The 23,403-nt window shown below is 34.1% G+C and overlaps 1 protein-coding gene and 1 long non-coding RNA gene across 5 annotated transcripts; one reads left to right on the forward strand and one right to left on the reverse strand.

Annotated features, from left to right (window-relative positions):
- The first annotated feature begins 1,947 nt into the window (after nt 1–1,947).
- On the forward strand, nt 1,948–16,307 carry LOC115981968 (uncharacterized protein C630.12). 4 transcript variants are annotated; one of them, XM_031104421.1, is made up of 13 exons: nt 1,948–2,208; nt 3,715–3,774; nt 4,689–4,867; nt 5,360–5,495; nt 6,070–6,181; nt 8,053–8,112; nt 8,203–8,303; nt 14,054–14,088; nt 14,202–14,259; nt 14,659–14,733; nt 14,804–14,961; nt 15,052–15,300; nt 15,889–16,307. In XM_031104421.1, the coding sequence occupies exons 1-13, from the start codon at nt 2,071–2,073 to the stop codon at nt 16,130–16,132; spliced, it is 1,605 nt and encodes a 534-aa protein (XP_030960281.1). In that variant the 5' UTR covers nt 1,948–2,070; the 3' UTR covers nt 16,133–16,307. The 4 variants fall into 4 exon arrangements, with proteins under 4 accessions (XP_030960281.1, XP_030960282.1, XP_030960283.1 ...); XM_031104422.1 differs by having other exon boundaries at nt 15,892–16,307; XM_031104423.1 differs by lacking the exon at nt 3,715–3,774.
- A 1,706-nt stretch (nt 16,308–18,013) lies between these two features.
- LOC115979249 lies at nt 18,014–21,961 on the reverse strand. The gene is made up of 3 exons (XR_004089005.1): nt 21,406–21,961; nt 20,263–20,323; nt 18,014–18,455 (listed from the first exon to the last, which is right to left on the reverse strand). It is a non-coding gene; the product is annotated as an uncharacterized LOC115979249 (long non-coding RNA).
- Nucleotides 21,962–23,403: the final 1,442 nt, after the last annotated feature.

Here is a 23,403-nt window from a genome sequence, read left to right on the forward strand (position 1 = left end):
AGATGTAGACTATCTTGCTACTTTGGGTTTTATACTTGACTCACTTTGAGGTGACACCTTCAAAGGGGCTTCACTAGAGAGATGGGGACATACAAGATATAGACTATCTTGCTACTTTAGGTTTTATACTTTTATAGACTTGAGATTGGATTACGTATGTAAATAAATTCATAAGATATTAAAATTTTATTTTTAATTATTGATAATCTAAATAGTCCACTTCTAATTAAAAAGAAATATAAAATTTTAAATAATATAGTGATTGTGAATATAATTTTTATTATTTCATAAAAGAAAATTGTGGGAGGGAGTAACTTGAGGGTAGGAGGACATATTGGATGGGCTACCTGAGATGTCAGATGTGCCCTGTTGTTCATCAGTTTAGGCCCATTCAAGGTAAGATAGCCAAAAAACCAGGGACTGAGTAGGGAATGGTTCGCTCGAGGAGCCCTAGGAGCACGCCCTTCTCGAGAGATCGGGGTCCAACTCCAGAGCCCCTAAGGCAATTGTTGAGGAAGGAAGTAGAATGGAGTAAGTGAAAGCAGGATTTATCTTCCTGGAGAAGTGCTCATCACATTCGCATTCAATACTCCCTGCCAAACCACCCTACTGCATTAAATGGAGAATAATCCTTGAACAGTACCTGCACAGCTTTCATAGCTTGCTCTACCACCACCAGCAAGGTAGTGATGGGACAAGTATCCAAAGCCAAATTTGAGGGACGTCCAAGTGGAAGGCCAGGATGCACTCCCTTCTACTATATATAAAGAAACAAGTCCCCTTATCTGGGGAGAGAGGAAAAAAACATTGGAGAAGAAGTTTCTAGAAAGAGATAGAGAGTGAAGTACAGTAATTGTTGAATAATTGTGTTGTAATTCGAGTTCCTTGGACTAACTGAGAAAAATCTTTTAATACCAAAACTTCGTTCCTTAGCATTTTCTTAAAATATATTCTTGGTCTTACTTATCCTTTCATTAGCCTTGCTAAGGTATCTCTACTTAAGCTTGGGTTGTTGACCTTGACCATCCACCTCTTCCAAATTAGTTGTATTTGGCTTATACTAATAGCAGGACCCTCAAATCATTGGGTCGGGCCTATTGCCAGAAGTTTTTGCCCCCTACAAAATTTATTCAATGTAATCAATTAAAATAATATAAATCAACTATAATTTATTTATTAATTATTAACATATGTTTGTGAAATGGTAAAAAATTTTAGTCATTGTATTAACAAGTTAATCAATTAGTTTGTGAACAAGTTCGAGCATGTTTGCAACAAATATACTTTTAAAAGGGTGTGAAAATTTCCCTTTGAACTTGTCTCTACAAAAGATGATTTTAAATTCCTTTTTCACAAGTTCCACTTTGGCGAATACAAATCTTCTGTATCACTTTTTATGAACCACTCTATGTTCCACCAATCACTACTTGCCATGTTTTGATTTTACTTTCCTTATAAAATAACTAAAATTTAAAATAGAAAGCAATCATACAGATGGTAAATAGTGATTAGTGGAATATAGAATGGTACACAAAAAGTAGTACAGATGATTTGCATTCCACTTTGGCTCACTATCTACTTAGTATTGCCAAGTCAACAACTTGGATGATAAACTAGCTCTAGGAGAGGTGATTTTAGGTCTTTAAACTTGTTTAAACAAAGACAATTTTATGAAAAATACTATTTTTCTAATTGAATAAAATTTAACTACAGTACTTTAGGCGCGGTATATTAGCTTGTCCACTTAAATTCAACCATATAATTGTAATGTGTCTAAAAGGGAAACAAAATTTAGGAACATCTTTTTATACGTGGTTTCTAAAAAGTGCAATAAAAACTATGCTCTCTTTAAAAAAAAATAATAATAATAAGGGTCAACTATGTGTTTTGTTAGTGAATGTAACTACGTGGTTATATTTAATTGTTAACTTAATATACTATCTTTGGAACTGAACCATCTAAAAGGAACCTAAAGATAGCATCTTCAGGTTTCTCAAAAAAAAAAAAAAAGATAGCATCTTCAAACTGCAGTGTATTTTTATTTTTTTGGTTGAAGGAGTGGGAGGAGCGATGAAGCAGCGAGAGTTGACGGTGGTATTGTGCATAATATGGGCAGTGAGCCTTCTTTATGGCGAGATGTTTGCATATTGGGTGCCATCTCTCTGGGCTTGTTCCTGGCCTAATCATCATCTCAACTCCAAATCCAGGGTACTAGTACAACTGCTTCTTCTATCACCTTTTTTCTTTCTTTCTTTCTCTGTGTTGTATTGTGAATGTGCAAGTCGAAAAAGAAAGCCCCGAATTTGTTTTTATCTGATCTGAGTTAAACCCATCTAGCTAGTAGCTATGTATGTTTAATTTGTAATTTTAAAACGACATAACATGGATCTGAAGCGTTGTAGCTACATGCCTTTTTGGTGAGGGATCTCTATTTGGTTGTTTCTCTCTCCTCTTGAAACATATGAGATGGGAATAAGAGGGAGCAAGATTCAAGAAACTCTGTTTCCATGGATAAATTAGGGAATCTGGCCTCTGTTATTTATGGAATATATATATATTTGGAAGTTTAAGAGCATCCATAATGTGTCCCACTTCCTTAAATTTTATTGAAGAGTTTAATTTCCAATCTTGGCACACGTAACGCACTCTACACCAGGAAACGTTAATTAATTTATAAAATATATATATATATATATATATATATATATTAATTTGCTTAGTTAATAAGTCTGTTTGCCAATGCATGCCCAATTTCCATTCCAAGTTTTCCGATTATGGGTAGGAGTAAAAATTTTATACTAAAGCAAATAAGATACAAATATGGGTCAATTATGACAAGAGCCTTGGAGCTTAGTGATATTGCATGTTCTCCTTTATAAGGAGAACTAGGGTCTGTGTTGTAACCTTGTGCTGCAATGCCCTCGAGTCACATGGGCTACTAGGTTGGTTGAGGAGGTGCTAGTCACATTTGCACTATAACTCAAAAGGACTAGTAAATTTACAATTAGAGCTCAATTTTTTAATTGCTTGTATTAGAGTTCGATCAAGTAAACACTCGATATGGGATTCTATGCACAGCTGTACAACACATATTTACCCAATCAATCCACATAATTCGGGGTATCACACTGTTGTTTGTACCCTTGAGCCACATGGTGTTACTGGGTTGTCTTTAATACCATTTGTCATGACTTGAGGAAGTGATAGCCACATTTGTGCTTACCCTAAAAGGCTAGTCAAAGTACAATTAGGGCTCCTTGTAATCACTTGGATTACTTAGTTTCACCTAGAAAACATCCAATTTGGGACTCAGCACTCACCTGCTTACCACACACTTATCCAATCAATCCACATAATTTGATATCACAGATGCATTGACTATATTTTAATCACTAAGCAATGGAAGGAAGATATTTTATTCATTTATAAGGGATGACAGAATTCTTTCTTTGAGTCTTTCCTCTAGGGGCTTCTTTTTTCTAACTCTATTAAGAAATGCTAGTAAAAATTTACGTTTTGGATAAGAATCTTTGATCTAATATCTTAATATTCTTCATCAAGTGAGACTGCAACCCTATCCTTCAAATATGAACGTGAACATCTAAATTATACATATATGAATACATAAGTACATAACATATAAGCAATGGCATACAGGTATGTTTTGGGTTAGGTCTGCCAAAATACTAACACTCTTTCTACTTGTGAGTTCAGATGGACGAAGTAGGATATTCTACTGACTACGTAAAAGTTGTTGTTCTTACTGATCCACAGGTGAATGTTTTCTATCCGTGCAAATTTACATACATTTGTGTGTAGAGATACAGAAACACGTTTACGCGTGTGTGCGTGCAAACACACACACACGCCTATTTGATTGTAGATTTTTTAATCTGTCTTTTAGAATAATTCTTCAATGTAATTTCTTAGGAGTAGTTTGTGTACACATCTTTGTCCATGATGGATCTCCTCATCAATAAAAGTGACCATTTTCAAAAAAGAAAAAACACATATATTGATGTGAAAGGGCAAGTGGCTTCATCATTCATTAATCTCTTATTAGTCCTACAAGTACTTTTAAAGTCTGAAATTTTATTTCTCCCATCAACTTGACAGGAATAAAAGAAGTATTTCAAATTTCTTGAGTTACATTAATGTTATTGATAATCCTGCAATACACAAGAAAACCATTATATGAAAACCAGATTGGACTGCCTTGTTTAATCGGCTGAAATGTGAACTGGTACAATTGATTCCCTTAAATGTTCTATCACTGGTTGGTTCACTGGTTCAACCAGTAAACCAATGAACTGGTTCCAATTTTATTCCAAAAAATATAAAAATTCATATATTTTAAAATTTCCCCAAATGCTTTAATAATTCTTGTATTCTTTTAGTCTCATGAAGGTAACAAATATATTCGTTATATTTGGCATCAAATAATTTATTTATTCATTTGGTATAGTTATGGTACTTGTAATTGTATTAAAATTTAATAGATATAATATGAAGTCATTGTTTCAGTTGGTGGTTGATATGGTGAAGTGCTCACCTTTTTGGTTCACTTATGGGTTTGCTTTTTAAAACATTGATGTCAATTGCTTGTCTGCTTATCAACACACATGTGTAAGTACGTTTATGTTATTCTTGTACATTATATCCTAATGTATATTTGTTACCATCAACAGCTTATGGATAAAACCTCGCTGGGTCTTGCTCCAAAATCTCTTGCTCTTGAGATTGCACAATTCTATGCCGATTTGTTCATGCGCAGAGCTTTTTTCTCATCTATCATGCCTTTCAAACCTGATGTAATTTTGTTTTTGGGTGATTATTTTGATGGTGGACCTTATTTGTCGGATGAAGAGTAAGATTTGGAATTTTTTTGTCTATTTGAAAATTAGATTGGCTCCATACTTAAATAAGATATCATTTAGATAAATTACCTTAGGAGATGATTTTACCATTCAACGTTCAAAATTCATCTAGAGGGTTATAACAAAAATAGGGCAAAGAACATGAGATTTTTTGGTGGTTTGAATGCCTGCTTTGGACTTTTATGATAACGAGTTTATTGGACATGTAGTTTATTGTTTGTACACTTATGCATAGTGTTTCTGTTGGAATAAATTATTCTATGAATATTAAGTACTCTGCAAATTGCTTTGATTTGCTTATTCTTCCTTTTCTTTATGCCCAAACATCGACTTGGTATTTGCTGGCCTCATTGTATTTACACAAATATTTGGTTTTAAGATATTTCTTTATCTTAGAGTGGCAGAGTTTTTATGCTATTTCCTGCAACATTTGATGTTAGTTTTCTGACATGGTATGCCCTTAACATTCTTTGGTTGATCAGATGGCAGGAATCTTTAAGCCGCTTTAAGCACATATTTGGTCTGAATGCACAAGGAAGATATAAAAATATCCCAGTTTATTACCTTCCTGGAAACCATGATATTGGCTATGCAAGTCTTCACTATCAAAGGCCAGAGGTATTTTTAGTGGGTTATCACTAGGCATAGACTGCTCTATTTTCTAGAACTAAGCAAGCATTCATCCAGTGTGCTTGTGTGAATTATAAAAGTAGATCCCCACAATACAAAAGATCTAGATTGAGAATGTGACTGCAATGGGATCTGATTTGTTATGAAGAGATTTGACAACATATGGAAAAGTAGATTTTCATCAGTGGGGTAGTACATAACATTAATACTTGGAGTATGACTCCATTTAACAAGTACAATATATAGCTCTTTATCATGAATTGGAGTTGGCCTGTGTGTCCCATTCATGTATAATTGTATCTCATATGTTGATAATTTCTGGTAGGGATTTCTGGAACTCAATCACTATGTGGCTATCTACAAATTTTGCATTTGAGTTTGTCTATGTAGTTTGGTTCAAAGATTTGATGAGCTCCATTGTATTTATTATGTTCTCTTAATTATTATAATAGAAACTATCACAAATTCTGAAAGCTATCAATGCACTTGCTGGTAATGTCAAAACTTTATTAAAAAATGGTTTCCTTTTTGTTTATTTGTGTTGACTATTATGCATATACAGGTTATCAAGCGCTATGAAAATGAATTTGGGATGAGAAACTACCAATTTACAGTTGGAAAAGTGGATTTTATTGCTATTGATGCCCAAACTCTTGATGATAAACAAAGAAGCGGTTAGTGATTTGTCAAAAGTCATATTTCTACTGTTTTGTCCCCATAAATTTTGATTTAAAAATGTTATGAGATTAGCATAACAATATAATTTTAGTCTATGGAAGTGTAGATAGTTTTGAAATGGTCTTATTATCTTCCCAATCAATTTTAATAGTGTCAAATATAAGCTATTAGATAATAAGAATCATGATTTGCTAAATGATTTTGTAAATAGATTGAAGTTTACAAATATGAACTTGTATTTGGATTTTAATGCTTTGCTACATGAGTATGTAAATATCTCTAACTCTTAAGTATTTGCAAAGAAAATGAGAAAAGATTATACAATGATGGCAAAAAAAAAAAAAAAAAATTCAAGATATTTCTTGGCTGATCTTCATATTTGTATTGAGCAGTTACGTTCTTGTAACTCCGTTTTTAGTTTACATTTTAGATCCAATAATGGTTGCAAGTTGTCATATTTTCAAAACATTGTTGCATAGGTAAGAGTGTGCTTGATTTTTTTTTTTTTTTTTTATGACGTAGGAGAATTTCACTCAAATTAGTTGCAAATCGCAGAGCATACTGTACAACAATTTTCATTGTTAATCAAGCTTCTACGGGCAACTAACGCTAGAACTAGTTACCGGGTAATCCAGGGGCTATTTATCCTCATGCCTAGGAGGCATGCTTGAAAACCGACATTTATTGTAAATAATTTTACAACCATGGTGCAACATGGGTCCCTCAGTTATGTTGTCCCCATAAATTTTGATTTAAAAATGTTATGAGATTAGCATAACAATAATAGTTTTAGTCTATGGAAGTGTAGATAGTTTTGAAATGGTCTTATTATCTTCCCAATCAATTTTAATAGTGTCAAATATTTGGACATGCAAAAATAGAAGAATGTTGGAAACTTTGGACTTGCCTGTCCAAATCTTATAAGAGTAAACTACCTTGGAATTGAAAATCTTTTTCTACTTCTCCCACCAACGCCCTCTCCACACTATCACAGGAACCAAAAAAGAATAGAAAAGAAAAAAGGGTGGGCGTGTGCATTTGTTTTTAAAAATTCCTCTCATATTGATGTGTCAATGGTTTTCCAAAATGTCCCATTCATTAGTGACATATACTCTTTTTTTCTATCACTACAAACCTTGATGTGTAAATGGGCACATCTAATAGTCTTGCTGCAGAAAGAGAATATTATTAATCTAATGTTGCATAGTTCTTCCCCACCCCCTTAATGTTATCAGTTTAAGTATGCTTAGCACTGACTAGAATGTTACCTATGCATTTGTTCAATCAATCTTCTTCCTTCTTTATTCATATTCTCTTCCTATTCTTTTATTTCTTATTTTTTATTTTTCCTCATTTTAAAAAAAAAATTTCACAAAGTTGATCTTCTGCCATACTGAAACTCATAGGATAATAGATTTTGGACATGTAGGACACTGGTTTCAATGAGTGTGTCTTTCTGACTGGTTTGAGAGTTGGTCTGAAAAATGAATTTGTGCTCAAAATATATATTTTAAACATTGAATGGGATTGGTTGTCTCAAGACTAGACATATCAAGATGCCTATTTGGTATTTCCCTTGCATATTTCGGGTAAATACACATTCGTTGACTGCGTGAAATTTAAAGTCTTTTTATCACCGTGCCTGTTGTTGATCACACTATTAGCATAGTACTTAGCATAGCACGCCAAAGTATGATTTGATTAATAAGCTCTTAAAAATGGCATTGGAACCTTGTGTAACTGGGGCATTCTGCTTTATATTGCATGCAGAATAATAATGGGATTATGACAATATTAGATTTGTTTGTAGTATTTCTTTTACTCAAGGTATTTAAGTACTAAGGGAAATGAAAATATAATTTTACAGGGCGTCCACAAGAAGATTTGGCTTCCCTAACATGGAATTTTGTCAAAAATGTCTCCATGGGTATGTACATGATATTGACTTATCCTTTTTTATTGATAAGTTGGAATTTCCAATATAGAATTAAATCATATATATTTTGATATTTTGTAGATGTTCAATTGAATCCAAGGGTTTTATTGACCCATATTCCATTGTACCGGCAGGATTGGACTTCTTGTGGTCGACTCCGTGGTTCCCCAGTCATCAACCAGGTATTGTTTTGTCACATTTGGAGTAAGAAGTCTCAGTGAAATTTACTCTTCACTAATAGTTATTGTTATTGTTAGTGTTGTTGATAAAACATACTTAGGGTTATTTCCAATTAACCCTTACTTAAAACATATTATTGTTATATATAGGTATACATGAGTTTACTGTTTTGCCCTTAGCTTTATACCCATAACACTCCCCCTCAAGCTGGAGAGTATTTATCATACAATCCAAGCTTGTTACATAATAAACTCAAACGAGTTTTACATAGAGCTTTAGTAAACATATCAGCAATTTGCACTCTTGTACAAACATATGGAGTAGCAATTACACTATCTTCTACTTTCTCCTGAGTAATATGACAATCTACTTCTATATGCTTGGTTCACTCATGGAACACAAGATTGGAGGCAATGTAAATTGCTGCTTGATTATCACAATGCATAGTCATAGGCATCTTCACAACAAATCTTAATTCCTCAAGTAAATGCTTAATCCACATAAGCTCACATGATGTGTGTGCCATGGCTCTATACTCAACCTTTGCTCTAGATTTGGCAACAACAGTTTGTTTCTTACTTCTCCAAGTAATTAGGTTTCCTCCCAGAAAAGTACAATACCCAGTAGTGGATTTTCTATCTGACGGTGATCCAGCCCAATTACCCAGTAGGCTTCTACTCGTAGGTGACTATTGGCTTTATACAAAAGACCACGGCCTGGATGTGCTTTAAGATACCTCACAATTCGAATAATTGCCTCCCAATATGGAAGGTGAGGATCTTTCATATACTAGCTCAAAACACTAACTGCAAATGATATATCTGGGTGAGTAATTGTGAGATAATTCAGTTTGCCAACTAGACGACGATATCTCTCAGGATTAGATAATAGCTCCCCCTGATCTTCATACAATTTGACATTAGGATCCATAGGAGTCTCCATTGGTTTAGATCCTAACAAGCTAGTTTCTTCCAAAATATCCAACACATACTTCCTTTGTAATAAACTGATGCCTTCTTTAGATCGTGCTACCTCAATACCCAAGAAATAACGAAGTTTACCCAGATCCTTAGTTTGAAAGGAATTTTGAAGGTATCTTTTCAAATCATCAATACCCTTCTTGTTATCACCAGTAATTATAATATCATCAACATATACTATCAACAAAATCTTTCCTCTTGCAAAGGTACGATACGAGAAAACACAAAGTGATCTGAGTGGCAACGTCGCAATCCAAACTTTAACACTACTTCACTGAATTTACCAAACCAAGCTTTTGGAGATTGTTTAAGACCATAGATGGCCTTATGCAACCTACACACTTTTCCAGACTCCCCTTGAGCAACAAACCTAGGTGGTTGCTCCATATACAGCTCTTCCTTCAAATCGCCATTCAAGAAGGCATTTTTAACATCTAACTAAAATAATGGCTAGCCCAAATTAGCAGCCAACGAGATCAAAATCTGGACAGAAGAAATTTTAGCAACAGGTGATAATGTCTCGGCGTAGTCGACATCGTATGTCTAGGTATACCTTTTGGCAACCAAGCGAGCCTTCAAACGCTCAATAGAACCATCAGGCAAATACTTCATAGTATACACCCAAAGACAACCAACAATAGTTTTCCCTGGAGGATGAGTAACTAAAAACCAAGTAGCATTTTTAGACAGGGCAGACATGTTTGCCTCCATAGCTGACTTCCAACTAGAGATGGACATAGCCTCTTGACAAACTTTGGAACAACAGTAGAATTCAAGGATGAGGTAAAAGCATGGAGAGATGAAGACAAGTGACCATAAGAGACAAATTGAGAGATAGGATGAGAGGTACAAGAATGCTTAACTTTGCCCAAAGCAATTGGAAGAGAGCCAAGATCAAGAGGCGGATCACTAGGTGGGGAAGAAGTCTGTGTTGGAGGTTTTTGCCGATGACAATATACCTGGAGTGGTTTTTGAGGAGATTTAGTGGGAGACATATGTGGTAGGAGAGGAAGACAAGGAGGAGAACTGTCACTAGCAACCGAAGGAGAGAAATAAGATTGAGATTCATCAAATGTGACATCAGCACTAATGAAATGACGACGAAGAGTAGGTGAGTAACATCGGTATCCCTTTTGAGTATGAGAATACCCAAGAAAAACATGTTTAATGGATCTAGGATCAAGTTTGTTACTTCTTGGACCTAAGATATGAACATAGCACACAACCAGAAATATTAGGAGGTAGATGAAGCAAAGGTGCATCAGGAGAGAGCACAATATAAGGGATCTGACCACCTAGAATAATGGAAGGCATATGACTAATCAGGTGACAGGTAGTGAGAATAGCATCACTCCAATATGATTTGGGAACGCGCATATGAAGCTTTAAGGCACGAGTGACCTCTAACAAATGATGCATTTTGCGTTTAGCAACACTATGTTGTTGCGGAGTATTAGGACATGAAGATTGGTGAATTATACCATGATCATAAAAAAATTGAGACAAAGATGTATGAAAATATTCATGAGCATTCTCAGACCGAAAATTATGAAGTGAAGCATTAAACTGAGTCTTTATTTCCATATAAAATGATTTGAAAATTGAGTACAATTCAGACCTTTCTTTCATAAGATAAGGATAGGTGACTTTAGAATAATCATCAACAAAAATGACAAAATATCTAAATCCTAACAATGAGGGAGTGTTTATTGGACCCTAAATATCAGAATGAACTAAATGACAATGACTACTAACATGACTCTCATGCCTAGAGGCAAAAGACACCCTATGGTGTTTACCCAATTGATATGCTTTACATTGTAAGGACTCAATTTGACGACACGACGAAACTAGTGACTTCAAATTTTGGAGAGATGGATGACCAAGGCGACAAGTGATGCTGAAGAGGCGAGATAGACAAATGAGAAGCCACTAAAGTGGAAGAACCACGCCAATCCAGGTAATAAAGTCCACCGGTTTCATGCCCTCCAATAATCTTCCTTGTCTTGAGATCCTGAAAGATACAATGAGTGGATAAAAAAATGGCAGCGCAATTCAAAAGCTTAGTAAGCTTACTAATTGACAAAAGATTAAAAGTAAAACTAGGAATATATAAGACAGAAGAGAGAGAAAGATTAGGATTGAGATTGGTAATGCCCAAACCAAAAACTGTAGTGGCTGAGTTATCTGCCAATGTAATATTGGGAAGACTACTAGATTGCTCAAGGTTAGAGACTAAGCTTGAGGTACCTGTCATATGATCATTAGCACTTGAGTCAATGACCCAAGGGTCCTGAGTGGCAAGACGAGCAGTGGAAGTAGCTTGTTGGGCCAAAGTAGCAATAGAATCAAACCCAACAAGGTTGGAATGCAGAGACAGGAGGTGATTGTACTCTTCCTCAAGAATAGAGACTACTCTAGATGTTGGTGGAAGTGACTGTGAAGGTGGTTCTTCAACTTGAAAACTAGCTTGGTGAGCCAAAGGTTCACCATACAACTCCCAACAAAATTCTACTGTATGATTCTCACCATGACAATTAGTGCACTTACGAAGACCATGTCCTCTACCACGACCCCTTTGTTCACTTCCACGACCCCCTTGGCCACAACCTCCATGGCCTCGGCCCCCACGACCTCGACCTCCACCTCCACCTCCACGACCACCTCTATTACTCCTCTTATAAGTGGCAAAGAAAGATTTATCATTAGAAGGTAATGCATCAGTATTGGAGGAAGAGACAGTACTAGAGTCAGATAATGTGGCCTGTCGAAGTCTACCAGAAATTTCACTCAATGAAGGGAGGTCTGGACTTGCTAAAATTTGTGATTTTACTAGATTCAAACTTTTAGGCAATCCAAAGAGGAAGCGAGCAACATGCATAGAATCTCGTTGTTTCTTCAAAGTTTAAAAACGGAGGAGATGAGTTGATAAATATTGAGTTCTTCACATACACTCTTAAACTTGTTATAATAGTCCTCCAAAGACAAATCACTCAAGCTCAAAGAGAAATAATTTTGATGAAGATCATAAATCCGCTTCAAATTGTTAACACCAGAGTAAAGTTCCTTGGCTTTTTCCCAAACAAGTTTAGTAGTTGGTAAGAAAACCAAACTACAACTAATCTTAGACTCCATGCTATTCCACAAGCAACTCCTAATTTGTGCATCTTTGGCTCTCCAATCAGCATAGTTAGAGTCTATAGACACAGGGGGTTCTTGAATCACATAATCGAATTTCTTTCTACCAAGAAGAAACACTTCAATTGCTTGAGCCCATTGTGCATGATTACTCCCATCAAGGCGAATGGAGGTAATCGAAAGCATATCAGGAGATAACATAAAATGCTGTTGAGCAGCACCTTTCAAATCCATAACAAAAGAAACTTAGGTAAAAGAACCAACAAACAGTGAATAAAATAAAGCCAACGGGCCTGTGGAGAGCAACTAAACCAGAGAATCAACAATACAATTAAACAACTCAACCATCAACACTCAACAATCCCAGCAACCATTGAGAACAGCCAACAACCAACAACCATGACTATCGATAGCAACCAGAAAAAAAAGAAGCTTATAAACTCATAATAGGCAGAGGAAATGATACGCCAGAGAAAAAGTAACAGAGCCCTAGACTGACAAATCCAGCGGCAGAGCGAGGATAGAAGCGACGGCTGGTGGCTAGTATGTGTTGCCGGAGGGAGGCGACCTGAACCAGGACTGAATCTTGGTCAAGTGATGGCGATATGGTGCCGTGAGACCAATGAGTCAGTCGACTGAGGTTGTAGTGTTGATCAGCGTCGACGATGAAGGTGACCGGCAGCGGAAAAGGGATGGGCTGTGGCAGGTGGGGTTAATGGTGGTGGCTATGGCTCTGATTCCATGTTGTTGATAAAACATATGTAGGGTTATTTCCAATTAACCCTTACATGAAACATATTATTGATACATATATATATAGGTATACATGAGTTTACTGTTTTGCCCCTAGCTTTATTCCCATAATAAGTAAACATAGTTGTAAAAACGTGAATCGTAGAATGATCTTTTATTTTTTTAATCATATCATATTTTGTACGATAAGATACATAAACACTTTAAAATTAAGGCATAATTATTATAAATTTGGAACACATTCAACTAATGACTAATTTAATCATCACTTATGTAATAATATTTAACAAAGCTGATAAATAATTCAATTTAGAATATATCTTTAATATTTGCATTAAAATTGGTCAAACTTAAAAGTGATAATACATGATAAATAAGCCAAAAAAATAATATTTTTTTTCTCATCATTTGGCCTAATCAATTTCATCTCCATAGTTCAAGTTAATGTTATCATCATTTTCATCAATTTGCAAAATAATTTATTCATTGACATCTTTTGGTCCATCTTCTTCTTCATCATTTCAAACATCTACTATCTCTTCTTGTTCTTCTATTTCATATGTAATGGTCTGATATGCATAAGATTCATATGATATGCATCTATGTATTGTTCGATTCATGAGCATGGTCAATGTATCTATGATACAATACTTTTATAGTTCATACGATAATAACAACTATGATTAGTACAATTTTTGTGGAAACAACAGTGATAGGGTAAAAAGTTCTACCAATTTTTACTCCACTTATAGTCGCTGTTAGTAAAAATTTTGTGGCATTATAGTAAATATCATTATAATATCATAGCTTCAAGATTAAAATGCTGATATATTCCTGTTGGTTCTTGACCTTATAATATGAGTCTGATTTTTCATGTCCAGCGGGTCTTGCGTGCTGTTGATAGTCAAGAAGTAGTGTAAGATTCTTGTCTCCCTTCTCTGAAATGGACACAATAAGAATTATTTGAAGTTGTAAAGTTGGGTATTCATAATTGAGGAGTCCCACTTGATGGTTGGCCCAATAATACAGGTACCAAAATTATGTCTTTGAAGAGTCATCAAACCGCCTGCTGGAATTAATAAAGCCTGTAAGTTCTCTTCCCCCTCCTTGTTGCGTATTGGACATAATGATACAGAGGTGAGATGGATACACTTGCCAAACCTCTCCTTGATGCCCCCTGTGCATGTTTATTTCTGCCAGCTCCATGTTGGCCCAAGTGTGTCAGGCCCGTTCCTGGAAAGTTTCAAAGTACTTTCTGTGTTTTGGAACAATTCAGATGACTCCATCATTGAAATGTCATTGCTATTGGATTGACTGGAAAGGACAAATTATATAAGACAAAAGAAGAAGTAAAGATTAAGAAAGAAGATATATGGCAGAAAAACAATTTTTTGAAAAAAAAGGAGATATTTAGGGGAGTTAATTTCACTTGTGCTTATACTCTACTTATCAAAAAACTTTTGCTCATACCTTGAGGCCATTTCAGGTACTCATTTTATCTGGTCACGATCATGATCAGTGCACAGTCAGCCACAACTCAAAATTTGGGTCCATAAAAGAGGCAAGTATTGATGTTTAATCTTTTGTTATTTTTACCCATGGTATGACATTTATTTGATGATACTATGCAGCAAACTGTAGGGACCATAAGTTGGCAGATGGGAAACTTATACCCGTCTTTCATGCTATTATCTGCTAGTAACTTTACACTTCCAAATGCATCCCATCCAGAAGAAGCAATCTCAACTCATCTGTGCTTTCTTCCAATGCAAACACACATCTACATATGGTAACTCTGAGTTGACTTGAGAGTAATAAATACATAATAGAACTTGTCAGTTGACATTTGTTCTTAAATCTCCGTTGCTGAAAATGTCAGGTATCTTTCACTATTTGTTCTGACCCTTCTTGCCCTCCTTCTTTGGCCTACAAGTGGCTTGAGTGTTTGGAACCATTGTAGCAATTTAATAGTAAGTTGCAACATTTTTGGAGGTGGAACAAAGGAGAAAAATGAAGATGAGAACTGCGAATATGAAATGATTTGGGATGCAGAAGGATCGATGCATCTTGTGAAGAAAGCTTTGAATGCCCCAATTGCTAATTTAAGTGAAAGGGGTTTGGTTGAAAGGTTCTTTCTGCTCTAATTTCTTATTATTTTTGGTAGAAATATATATTGCACATGGTAGGCACTCAAATTATGTCATTTGATTGTATGTTATAACGGATCTATAATGCCCGTTTGGCTTTATGGTAGAAAGTAGAGCTTTAATTGAAAAGCACCGTGGTGTTTTGAGTGTTTGTCAAATTAAAGTGAATAGTGCATTTAAGTTTTTGATTCGCATGCACAGTGAATTATAGGGTTTGTTTGGTTAGGTGTTTTGGGAGCCTAAGAGTGCGTTTTAAAACCCAAAACTCCATTTTGCAACAACATTTCCTCAAATTTTTTTACAGACGCTTATTTTAAACCCAAAACACCGTTTAGCAACAGCTTACCCAAATGCACCCGTAGACCTTTTTCATAAAAGCTCCAAATTTCCTAAAATCTGTTTTCAGCTTTAAGGACCTCATAAAGAGCTTCTGCAGTGGGTTCCTAGACATTCCAATTTTCAGACATACCCTATAGTCCCCTTAAGTTAAACTTAGGTAGTTATTCATTTATTTGTATAACCATTCTTTGTATTTGCCTTTTCATATTAAAATGTCTGACTTTTTGTAGCAGGGGTAATGCTGTAATGCGGCCAACAGCTAAGAAACATATCTCTCAGGATATAGAAGCCTCTATGAATGTGGACTTGGGTGCAGATGTTGATTCTATGTTAAAAATGACAACTAGAACAAGCAAATCAAAGAAAAAGATCGCGATTCAGAGATTGGTGCAGACATTCCGAATGCTTACTATCATTGCTGCAGTGAATCTTCCTCTCTACATGATGTTACTTTTTAAGGATTGGATTGACTAAATGAAATCAGCACAAAATTTTTTATGTTCTTGTTCTTTATATAGTTGCCTCTTGAGTCTTGATAGCACATGAAATTTATTAGCTTAAAATTTTTGAATCCCACTTGTGCTCTTTTCTTTATTGTCATTGACATATTGGTGTCATTTTATATCATCCATCGAATTATTTGGTGCTATTGATTCGGGTGATAATTTTTTTTCTTTGATAGTCTTTTGCAAGACATGTTATTGATGTCTATATCCCTTTTCCACTCATTCCAAAAACTAATTTGGACGTTATTGTTGTTTCGTCTCCATTTTCATGAACTCACCTTTAAGCGAGGTAGCCGCTAAGACACTAAAGGCTTTGTGTGAATGATGGAAAACATAGTTAAGATGAAATATGATGTGAACTGCACTGGTTGTAATAGACCAGACTTTCGTGCTAGTTCTCCGCTATGATCTTCCTAGCCGGTTATCTATTTATTATTACCATTATTATATATTATTTAATCTAGGAGCTTTTTTTTTTTTTTTTTTTTTTTTTTTTTGAGAAACCAGACCCGAGAATCAGTATTATTGCAGTAAGAAAAAATTATAAAGAGTCACGTGTGACTAAGGGAGCTATATCAGCAGGCGAGGAACCAATCCATACCTGTAGCTCATTGCCAGAAACAGCTTTTCTGGCTAAGAAATGGGCAACAGTATTGTCTGTGTTTAACATGAGAGAAAATACAAGAATGAAAACTTGCATCTAACATAAAAACATCTTGTATTACATGACCATACTCTAGCCGGGAATGAAGGAAGAGGAACCCGTTCTGTCATAGCACTGAGCACACCACCTGTGGAGTCTCGGATAACAATCCCAAGACTAGCAGCACCCTGAGAATTGAAAGTAGCCCCATCGAAATTTACTTTTACACGAGGGTGGATGGGAGGAATCCATCTTATAGCTCAATCCATCTAGGAGCTTGATGTGCCGTATTTGCACTTTTTAATGGTGAGTGGGATTAATGGTCCGATTTTTTGGTGGGAAATATTCTTAATTTAAATAAACTAGTGTTTAACCCGCGCAATGCGCAGGATCATTTTACATATTAAATAACGTAGTATATTTAAGCATATAGTATCCAATATCCCCTAAATTTTTAGAAATTAGTTTCTTCAAATCACTCGTGTGTACTTCCCTGTTATGAGAGATTAAAAAAAAAAAAAGAATCTGATTATAAGCAATTAAAACTTACATGACAATTTCAAATAGCAAGTCTGCTATTCCTAGGAACCACAATGAAATAAACCATGAGGTTAGAGAATTTTACAACCAAAAAGTTTAAAAGAGAAAAATGGCTACTGGTTTGTGAAACAGAAAGTCAGAAAAATATTAGTCAAATAATAATGCATAATCAATAGTACATTGGAATATCAAATTCTAAAACCAAACCAATATATAACCCTTAAAAGGGACATTGCAAAAGAAAAAAAAAGTTGTAGTGCATAATCAAGCCACAATATATAAACAAAACAGAATTCCACCTACAACAAATAAAATGCATAATCAATAGTAGATGGGAATCTCAAATTCTAAAACCAAACCAATTCATAAGTCATAACCCATAAAAACAACATTGAATCTTAATCTTGACCCTAAATTTCAATTGCAAAAAAAAAAAATAAATAAATAAAAAAAAATCACAATCCCGAAAAAGCTGCAATGATACAGAGAAAATTTGTTAACAACAAACCTCGTAGTGATAAACAAAATAGATATATTAGATTATACACACACCCAAGTTATGGAATTCATGAAACTTTTCACCCATTATTATGTAATCATCTATTCATAAAATAAATAAATAAAAGTAAATCATCTATAAGTACTCAAATCCAAAACACTAAGACATACACAATAAAAACAATCATACCGTAGATTATTCTTTTGAAGGTAGCCACATATATTTTTTGTTTTATTTCAATAATCTATAGGAAGTGAATCTTATGATTCACAATATTCATTATTGTGGAATTGACTAATCTCTGTCTTATTTACACTAAATGTATCACTTTTTGTAAATACAGGACTTCGTGTCCATTTTCTATTGTAACCTCTCTCAAGCCCATAGATATTAGAACCAAGTAGCCTAAAGCTAAACTATTTTTGTCAGTCCTACTCAAACTGTGGAAGCTTTCCCTCCAAACAGTAGCTAAGATGGGAATTCTACATCTAGGAACTTGCAAGATGGAAAAGCACATGACTCTTGTCCTTATCTTAACTCTAAAACTATAAAAGAGCAAGGTTCCTATACAGTTGTAGATTTCACATAACACAACCAATCAGCTTTGACCTGAGGAAGAAAAAAAATATATAGATAAGAGAAAGATTGGAGAGAGAAAAAAAAGTTATCATAATGAACCAACTGCAAATTATCTACCACATCAAGCATCAGTGCTACATAATGAAATATTGCAGATACTTAATTTTTTTTAGTATTCTCCTCAAGAAAATTCCAAATCTTCATTAAAGTAGAAGAGCCCAACAATCTAACATACATCATCCAAAATACGAAACCTATCAAACTCTAAGATGCATACTATAAGCCAATTAACAATGTGTCTGTTACCTAACCAAATCACCTTTCAAACCCAAGAAAAACCAGAATAAAAGGCTTCCAATCAGACAGACCAAGGGTACATACAAAAAATGTACATAACTCTATAGTGGAGGAGAAGTCACTAAGAAAGTCCTCACAAATTTCGTACACAATCATAAAGTAATCCCATTTCTATCTTAACAAAAAATACTCCAATGCTAAATAACAAAATGATACCAAAAAGTATAAAAATATACCTTAATATAAAAACATAACTTAATGCTTATTCCAGTGGCAAAAGCCTTAAAAAATGGACTTAGTACTAGGGGGGAGGATGAATACTATCAATGAAATTTTAAACTCTATCCCTAGTAACATACCAACCCCTTTTATCAGCAACATTTTCAAACCAATCTTTGACAACGCATGATTGCCAAAGTTCGCACATTGCCTTACTATCTGAATTTTTTTTTTAATAATAATTCTACTATTTAAGCCAGATGACTAAAGCAACCTTTACATAATATTTGGTACATTTATTTGTCTTCACTCTCTAAAAAAGTCCTTTGATTCATCTAAAGGTTGAGACTATATAACATTATTGGTCATTCACATATTAGACGACAATCAAAACTTATATAGTTGTTTGTCTTTTAAATATTTTCAAAGAAATTTACACTTAGCTCAATATACTTCACCTACTTTTTTTTGGAAAATGTCATCCAATAATGTAACATGACATTATTTATAAATAGCAAACCTAAAGCCAAGCAATATATTGATTATTAAATCCTTTCTATAAAATAGACATATATGTGACATGTCAATTTCTAACAGATTATATACCATCCCAAACCCAATAATATGGCACATTTATTCATGACCAATCTATTGTTAGATCCTATAAATAAATAAATAAAATTAAAAATTAAAAATAAAAAAAAAATAAAAAAAAAATAAAAACACCTATAAGAAATAAGGGAAAAGTAAGCAAGAAATACAGAAAGAAAATATGTGCAAAAAACATAAGAAAAAGAAAAGGGCTATCATGCCAACAACTGGCTGCTCTTTCATTTCCTAGTAAGTTTTCATTTTAATTTTTTGTACTCTTCCCTCACCTTAACTAATTAGTCACATAATAAATAATCTTCATTTGGATGTTGGCCCATATGCTTAATTTGAAAATAATAGTCTGACCTGTGTTAATTTGATAATCTTTATTTTGTTTTTGTTTTTGAATTTTTTGTTCTTTGTCATAAATCTATGTTTTGATGTTTTGTTTTACTTCCCATTTGATCAATTCCTTCCTTTCTCCTGACAATAGTTCCTCCAACGTTTTCTACCTTAACATAAAAACCTTAAATGTACCCATCTATTTTAAGTTCCAATTAAGTTCTTAAAATCTCCTCTTCTAAGATTTTCTTTTCCCAGAAAACATTTGCACTTATAGTCTTATTTGTGTTGCTGTTAAGGAAATCTTTGTCCTAAATCAAAGCAATTGCAAACGGAAAAGAGATTTCATTGAACAATGAAATAAGGTGGAAAATTTAGGCTATCATACCTTTCATTTTATTGTAGAGAACCCAACAGTAATTCTCCTATTAGAGAATCCAGTAACTTTTCTGGCAGGGAAAAAAATTTAAATTAGTGATTTAGATAAATGACATTTGAAAGTTTGAGAAGATATGCTAACTACCCATGAGGCGTTCAACAAAACCAAACGATGCCAACGAATTGCAGTCTGCAGTATTTACAAAGTTTTTTTTTTTTTTTTAAGATAAAGATAGAAATTTTTTTTGATAAAAGGGAAATCCATGTAAAAACACATAACAACCTTGTAAGCATAAATACAGGGGAACAAAGACCTATTCTGCAGAAAACAAAATATGCAACAAAATAAATACAGTCCATGGACATACAATACAAAAACAGCAATAGATATTAGAATTACCCCCTGTAAGCACAGATTATGCAGAAAATCCTAAACCTGTTCTGCAGAAAACAAAATATGTAGCAACAAAAATACAGCCCATGGACATACATCACAGAAACAGCAACAAATATTACACTCAGTCCCCTGTAAATAGAATTCAACAGATATTACACTCATAGCATTCTCAATTTTCATCAATCTTGTATTCCCAAAATAAGGCTGCACTGAACAGAACGGCAATCTAAGGCAAATGAATTGCAATCTACATTTACAATCGAGTTCAAATTTAGAATCACATATATTACAACACTTGCAATTCATGTTGATATAAGAGTCTTAGGATGCTCAGAGATTATAAAACCATAACCTATATACAGAAAAATTAAATCTCTCATAATCTGAAATAAAACAGAAAATTAAGTAAATAAGAAAAGGGTATGAAGAAAAGAAATTGGTGCATAATTCTTAACCGTTTTTTATGCTACAATTTAATGAATTCAAATTTCAGGTGCAAACAGGAACTAAATCTAACAAAAATCTACCAAACAGGGAAAAAAAAGTTCTAACCAAAAAACAATAATCAACAAAACAAAACCCAAGAAATTAAAATTAAGAACAGAATTTCCAATGATTTGCCTTTCCATCTACAAACCCAAAAAAAGAAAAGCTAAAGAAAAACCCATTACTTTTTTATTACACAGATCGGAATTGAAATCAATCAATGACAAATGAAATCTACAACTGAATCCAAGAGAGAGTTAAAACAAAAACCTAAATTTGTACTTGGAGTGCGGAGTGAAACGATTGGAAGCCAGATCCACATCAACAACATCCCCTGCTATAGGCAGCGGCTATAGTGCTCTTTGAATCCTCGCCGTACTTCGCATCGGAATCGACAGTGGTTACAGAAGGCTGATCGGAAGCCTCATCGGTTGGTTCTTCCTTTTCTTCTTCTTCGAGGCGCTCTGATGGGCGTGACAGCAGTAGTAGTGTCATCGTCTAGGGTTTGTTTAGGGTTTTCGTCTGTAGTAGTAGTAGGGTTGAGATTGAGTTGGTCTAATGAATCGGTGGCCAATGTGTGAGAGAATCGGAGATGGCACCTCTGATCGCTTACTTCTTTCTCATCTAAGTTTTGGATTTTGTTTTTCATCTTCCTTCTTCTTCTGCTTCTTTTTCTGGAAAAATCGAAAAGCAAAAAGATCGTTTTAGCGTAACTGGAAACAAAGTGTTTTTGAAAGGAACTGGGAAGCGGGTTTTTTTTTTTTGATCGGAAACTATGGGCTCTCGCTCTTTGTTTATCAGACTCTCTCTCAGTCTCTTTCAATTTAATGGTGTTTCTGTTTTTAAACTGTGTGCACGGTAAATGGGTAAAATTTAAGGCACTCAAATGGTGCAACATACGCTGTTTTGTAACTTTAAATTGCACACGTGTCTGAATTTAAGATAGACAATTATCCTATTTGTCAACACCTCCTTAATCGTAAGAATCCATTTTCTCTCAGCTTCTGCTATTATATATATATATATATATATATAGATAGATATAGATAAAGAGTAAATTATATAATTAGTCTTTATCCCTTACATCATATTTCAATTTGGTTCTTGACCTTTCAATTGTGTCAATTTAGTCCCTAATCTTTTGGAATCGTGTCAATTTGATCCTTGCCATTATGTTTTAGATGAAAATATTTGACGTGTCTAATAGTATAATTAAAAAATAGTTTTTCTATCACATCAACTTCCAACAATATAGCCACGTCATACTTACAAAAAAAAAAAAAAAAAAAAAAAGACCCCCTCATACTAAAAAAATTAAGAACAAACTTCTCCTCAAGTGAATTAGATGGGGGAAAAATTAAATCCCTTACCCTCTCTCTCACACCATTAACCCCTAATTCAGTTGCTTTATTTTCTCATTTTCACCAATGTGATCTCAATTATGTAATTTATTATTATCATATCAAAGCGACAATCAAAGCAGTAAAAAACTAAAATCATAACGATTCTAAATTGAAGAATAGCATCACTATTGATGGTGAGTGGTGAGAACGAATTTGAGAAGGGCATCATATTGTTGTAAAGAGAAGTGATATGCACAGCAATCCCAATCAAAGCCAAGTCTATCACCATACGGTGTCGTGTGAAGATTATTTAAGTGTTGAATCATTGTAGAAAGATAGGGATTCATGTGTTTGTATTTAGAGGCTAGTCGATTGACTTTATATACTAAAACTCAGTTTGTCAGTTATAGCCACTGTATAATGGCTATGCACAGTATCTGTATATATTAAGAGAATTCAGAAAGTTACTTATTGCTTTTTTTTTTTTTTCCTGTTAAAAGTACCCCTAAATTAATTAACTAACAACTTAAAAATGGGGTTAAAATAGTAAATTGGCAAAAAGAAAGTTAGTTATTACTTTTTTTACTGTCAAAAATACCCATACCTAAAACTTAAAAATGGGGTTAAAATAGTAAATTGACAAAAATAATAAATTCCTACTTTTACGTTAATTTAAATTCCTACTTCTATTCTCTAACTCCCTACAAAATAGAATTACTCTTTTGTTAGTTTTAAAACTCCTCAAATCTACAAAACTCACCCCACGTATTCATATATATAAATATATATATATATATATATATATATATATATATTTGGTGATTAGAAAAAGTAGAAATCCCAAATTATAATAAATACTAATTATTAATCTTTACCCAAAAAATAGAAGAGCCTCTGAGCACGCACGTGAGCGCGTGCTTAGAGG

This window comes from Quercus lobata, chromosome 3 (genome assembly GCF_001633185.2).
Source record: "Quercus lobata isolate SW786 chromosome 3, ValleyOak3.0 Primary Assembly, whole genome shotgun sequence".
Lineage (NCBI taxonomy): Eukaryota > Viridiplantae > Streptophyta > Magnoliopsida > Fagales > Fagaceae > Quercus > Quercus lobata.

Coding starts and splice junctions, on each gene's coding strand:
- LOC115981968 (XM_031104421.1), top strand. CDS start 2,071: ATGAAGCAGCGAGAGTTGACGGTGGTATTGTGCATAATATGGGCAGTG. Junction 5,496..6,069: donor TTCACTATCAAAGGCCAGAG/GTATTTTTAGTG, acceptor ATGCATATACAG/GTTATCAAGCGCTATGAAAA. Junction 6,182..8,052: donor TGATGATAAACAAAGAAGCG/GTTAGTGATTTG, acceptor ATAATTTTACAG/GGCGTCCACAAGAAGATTTG.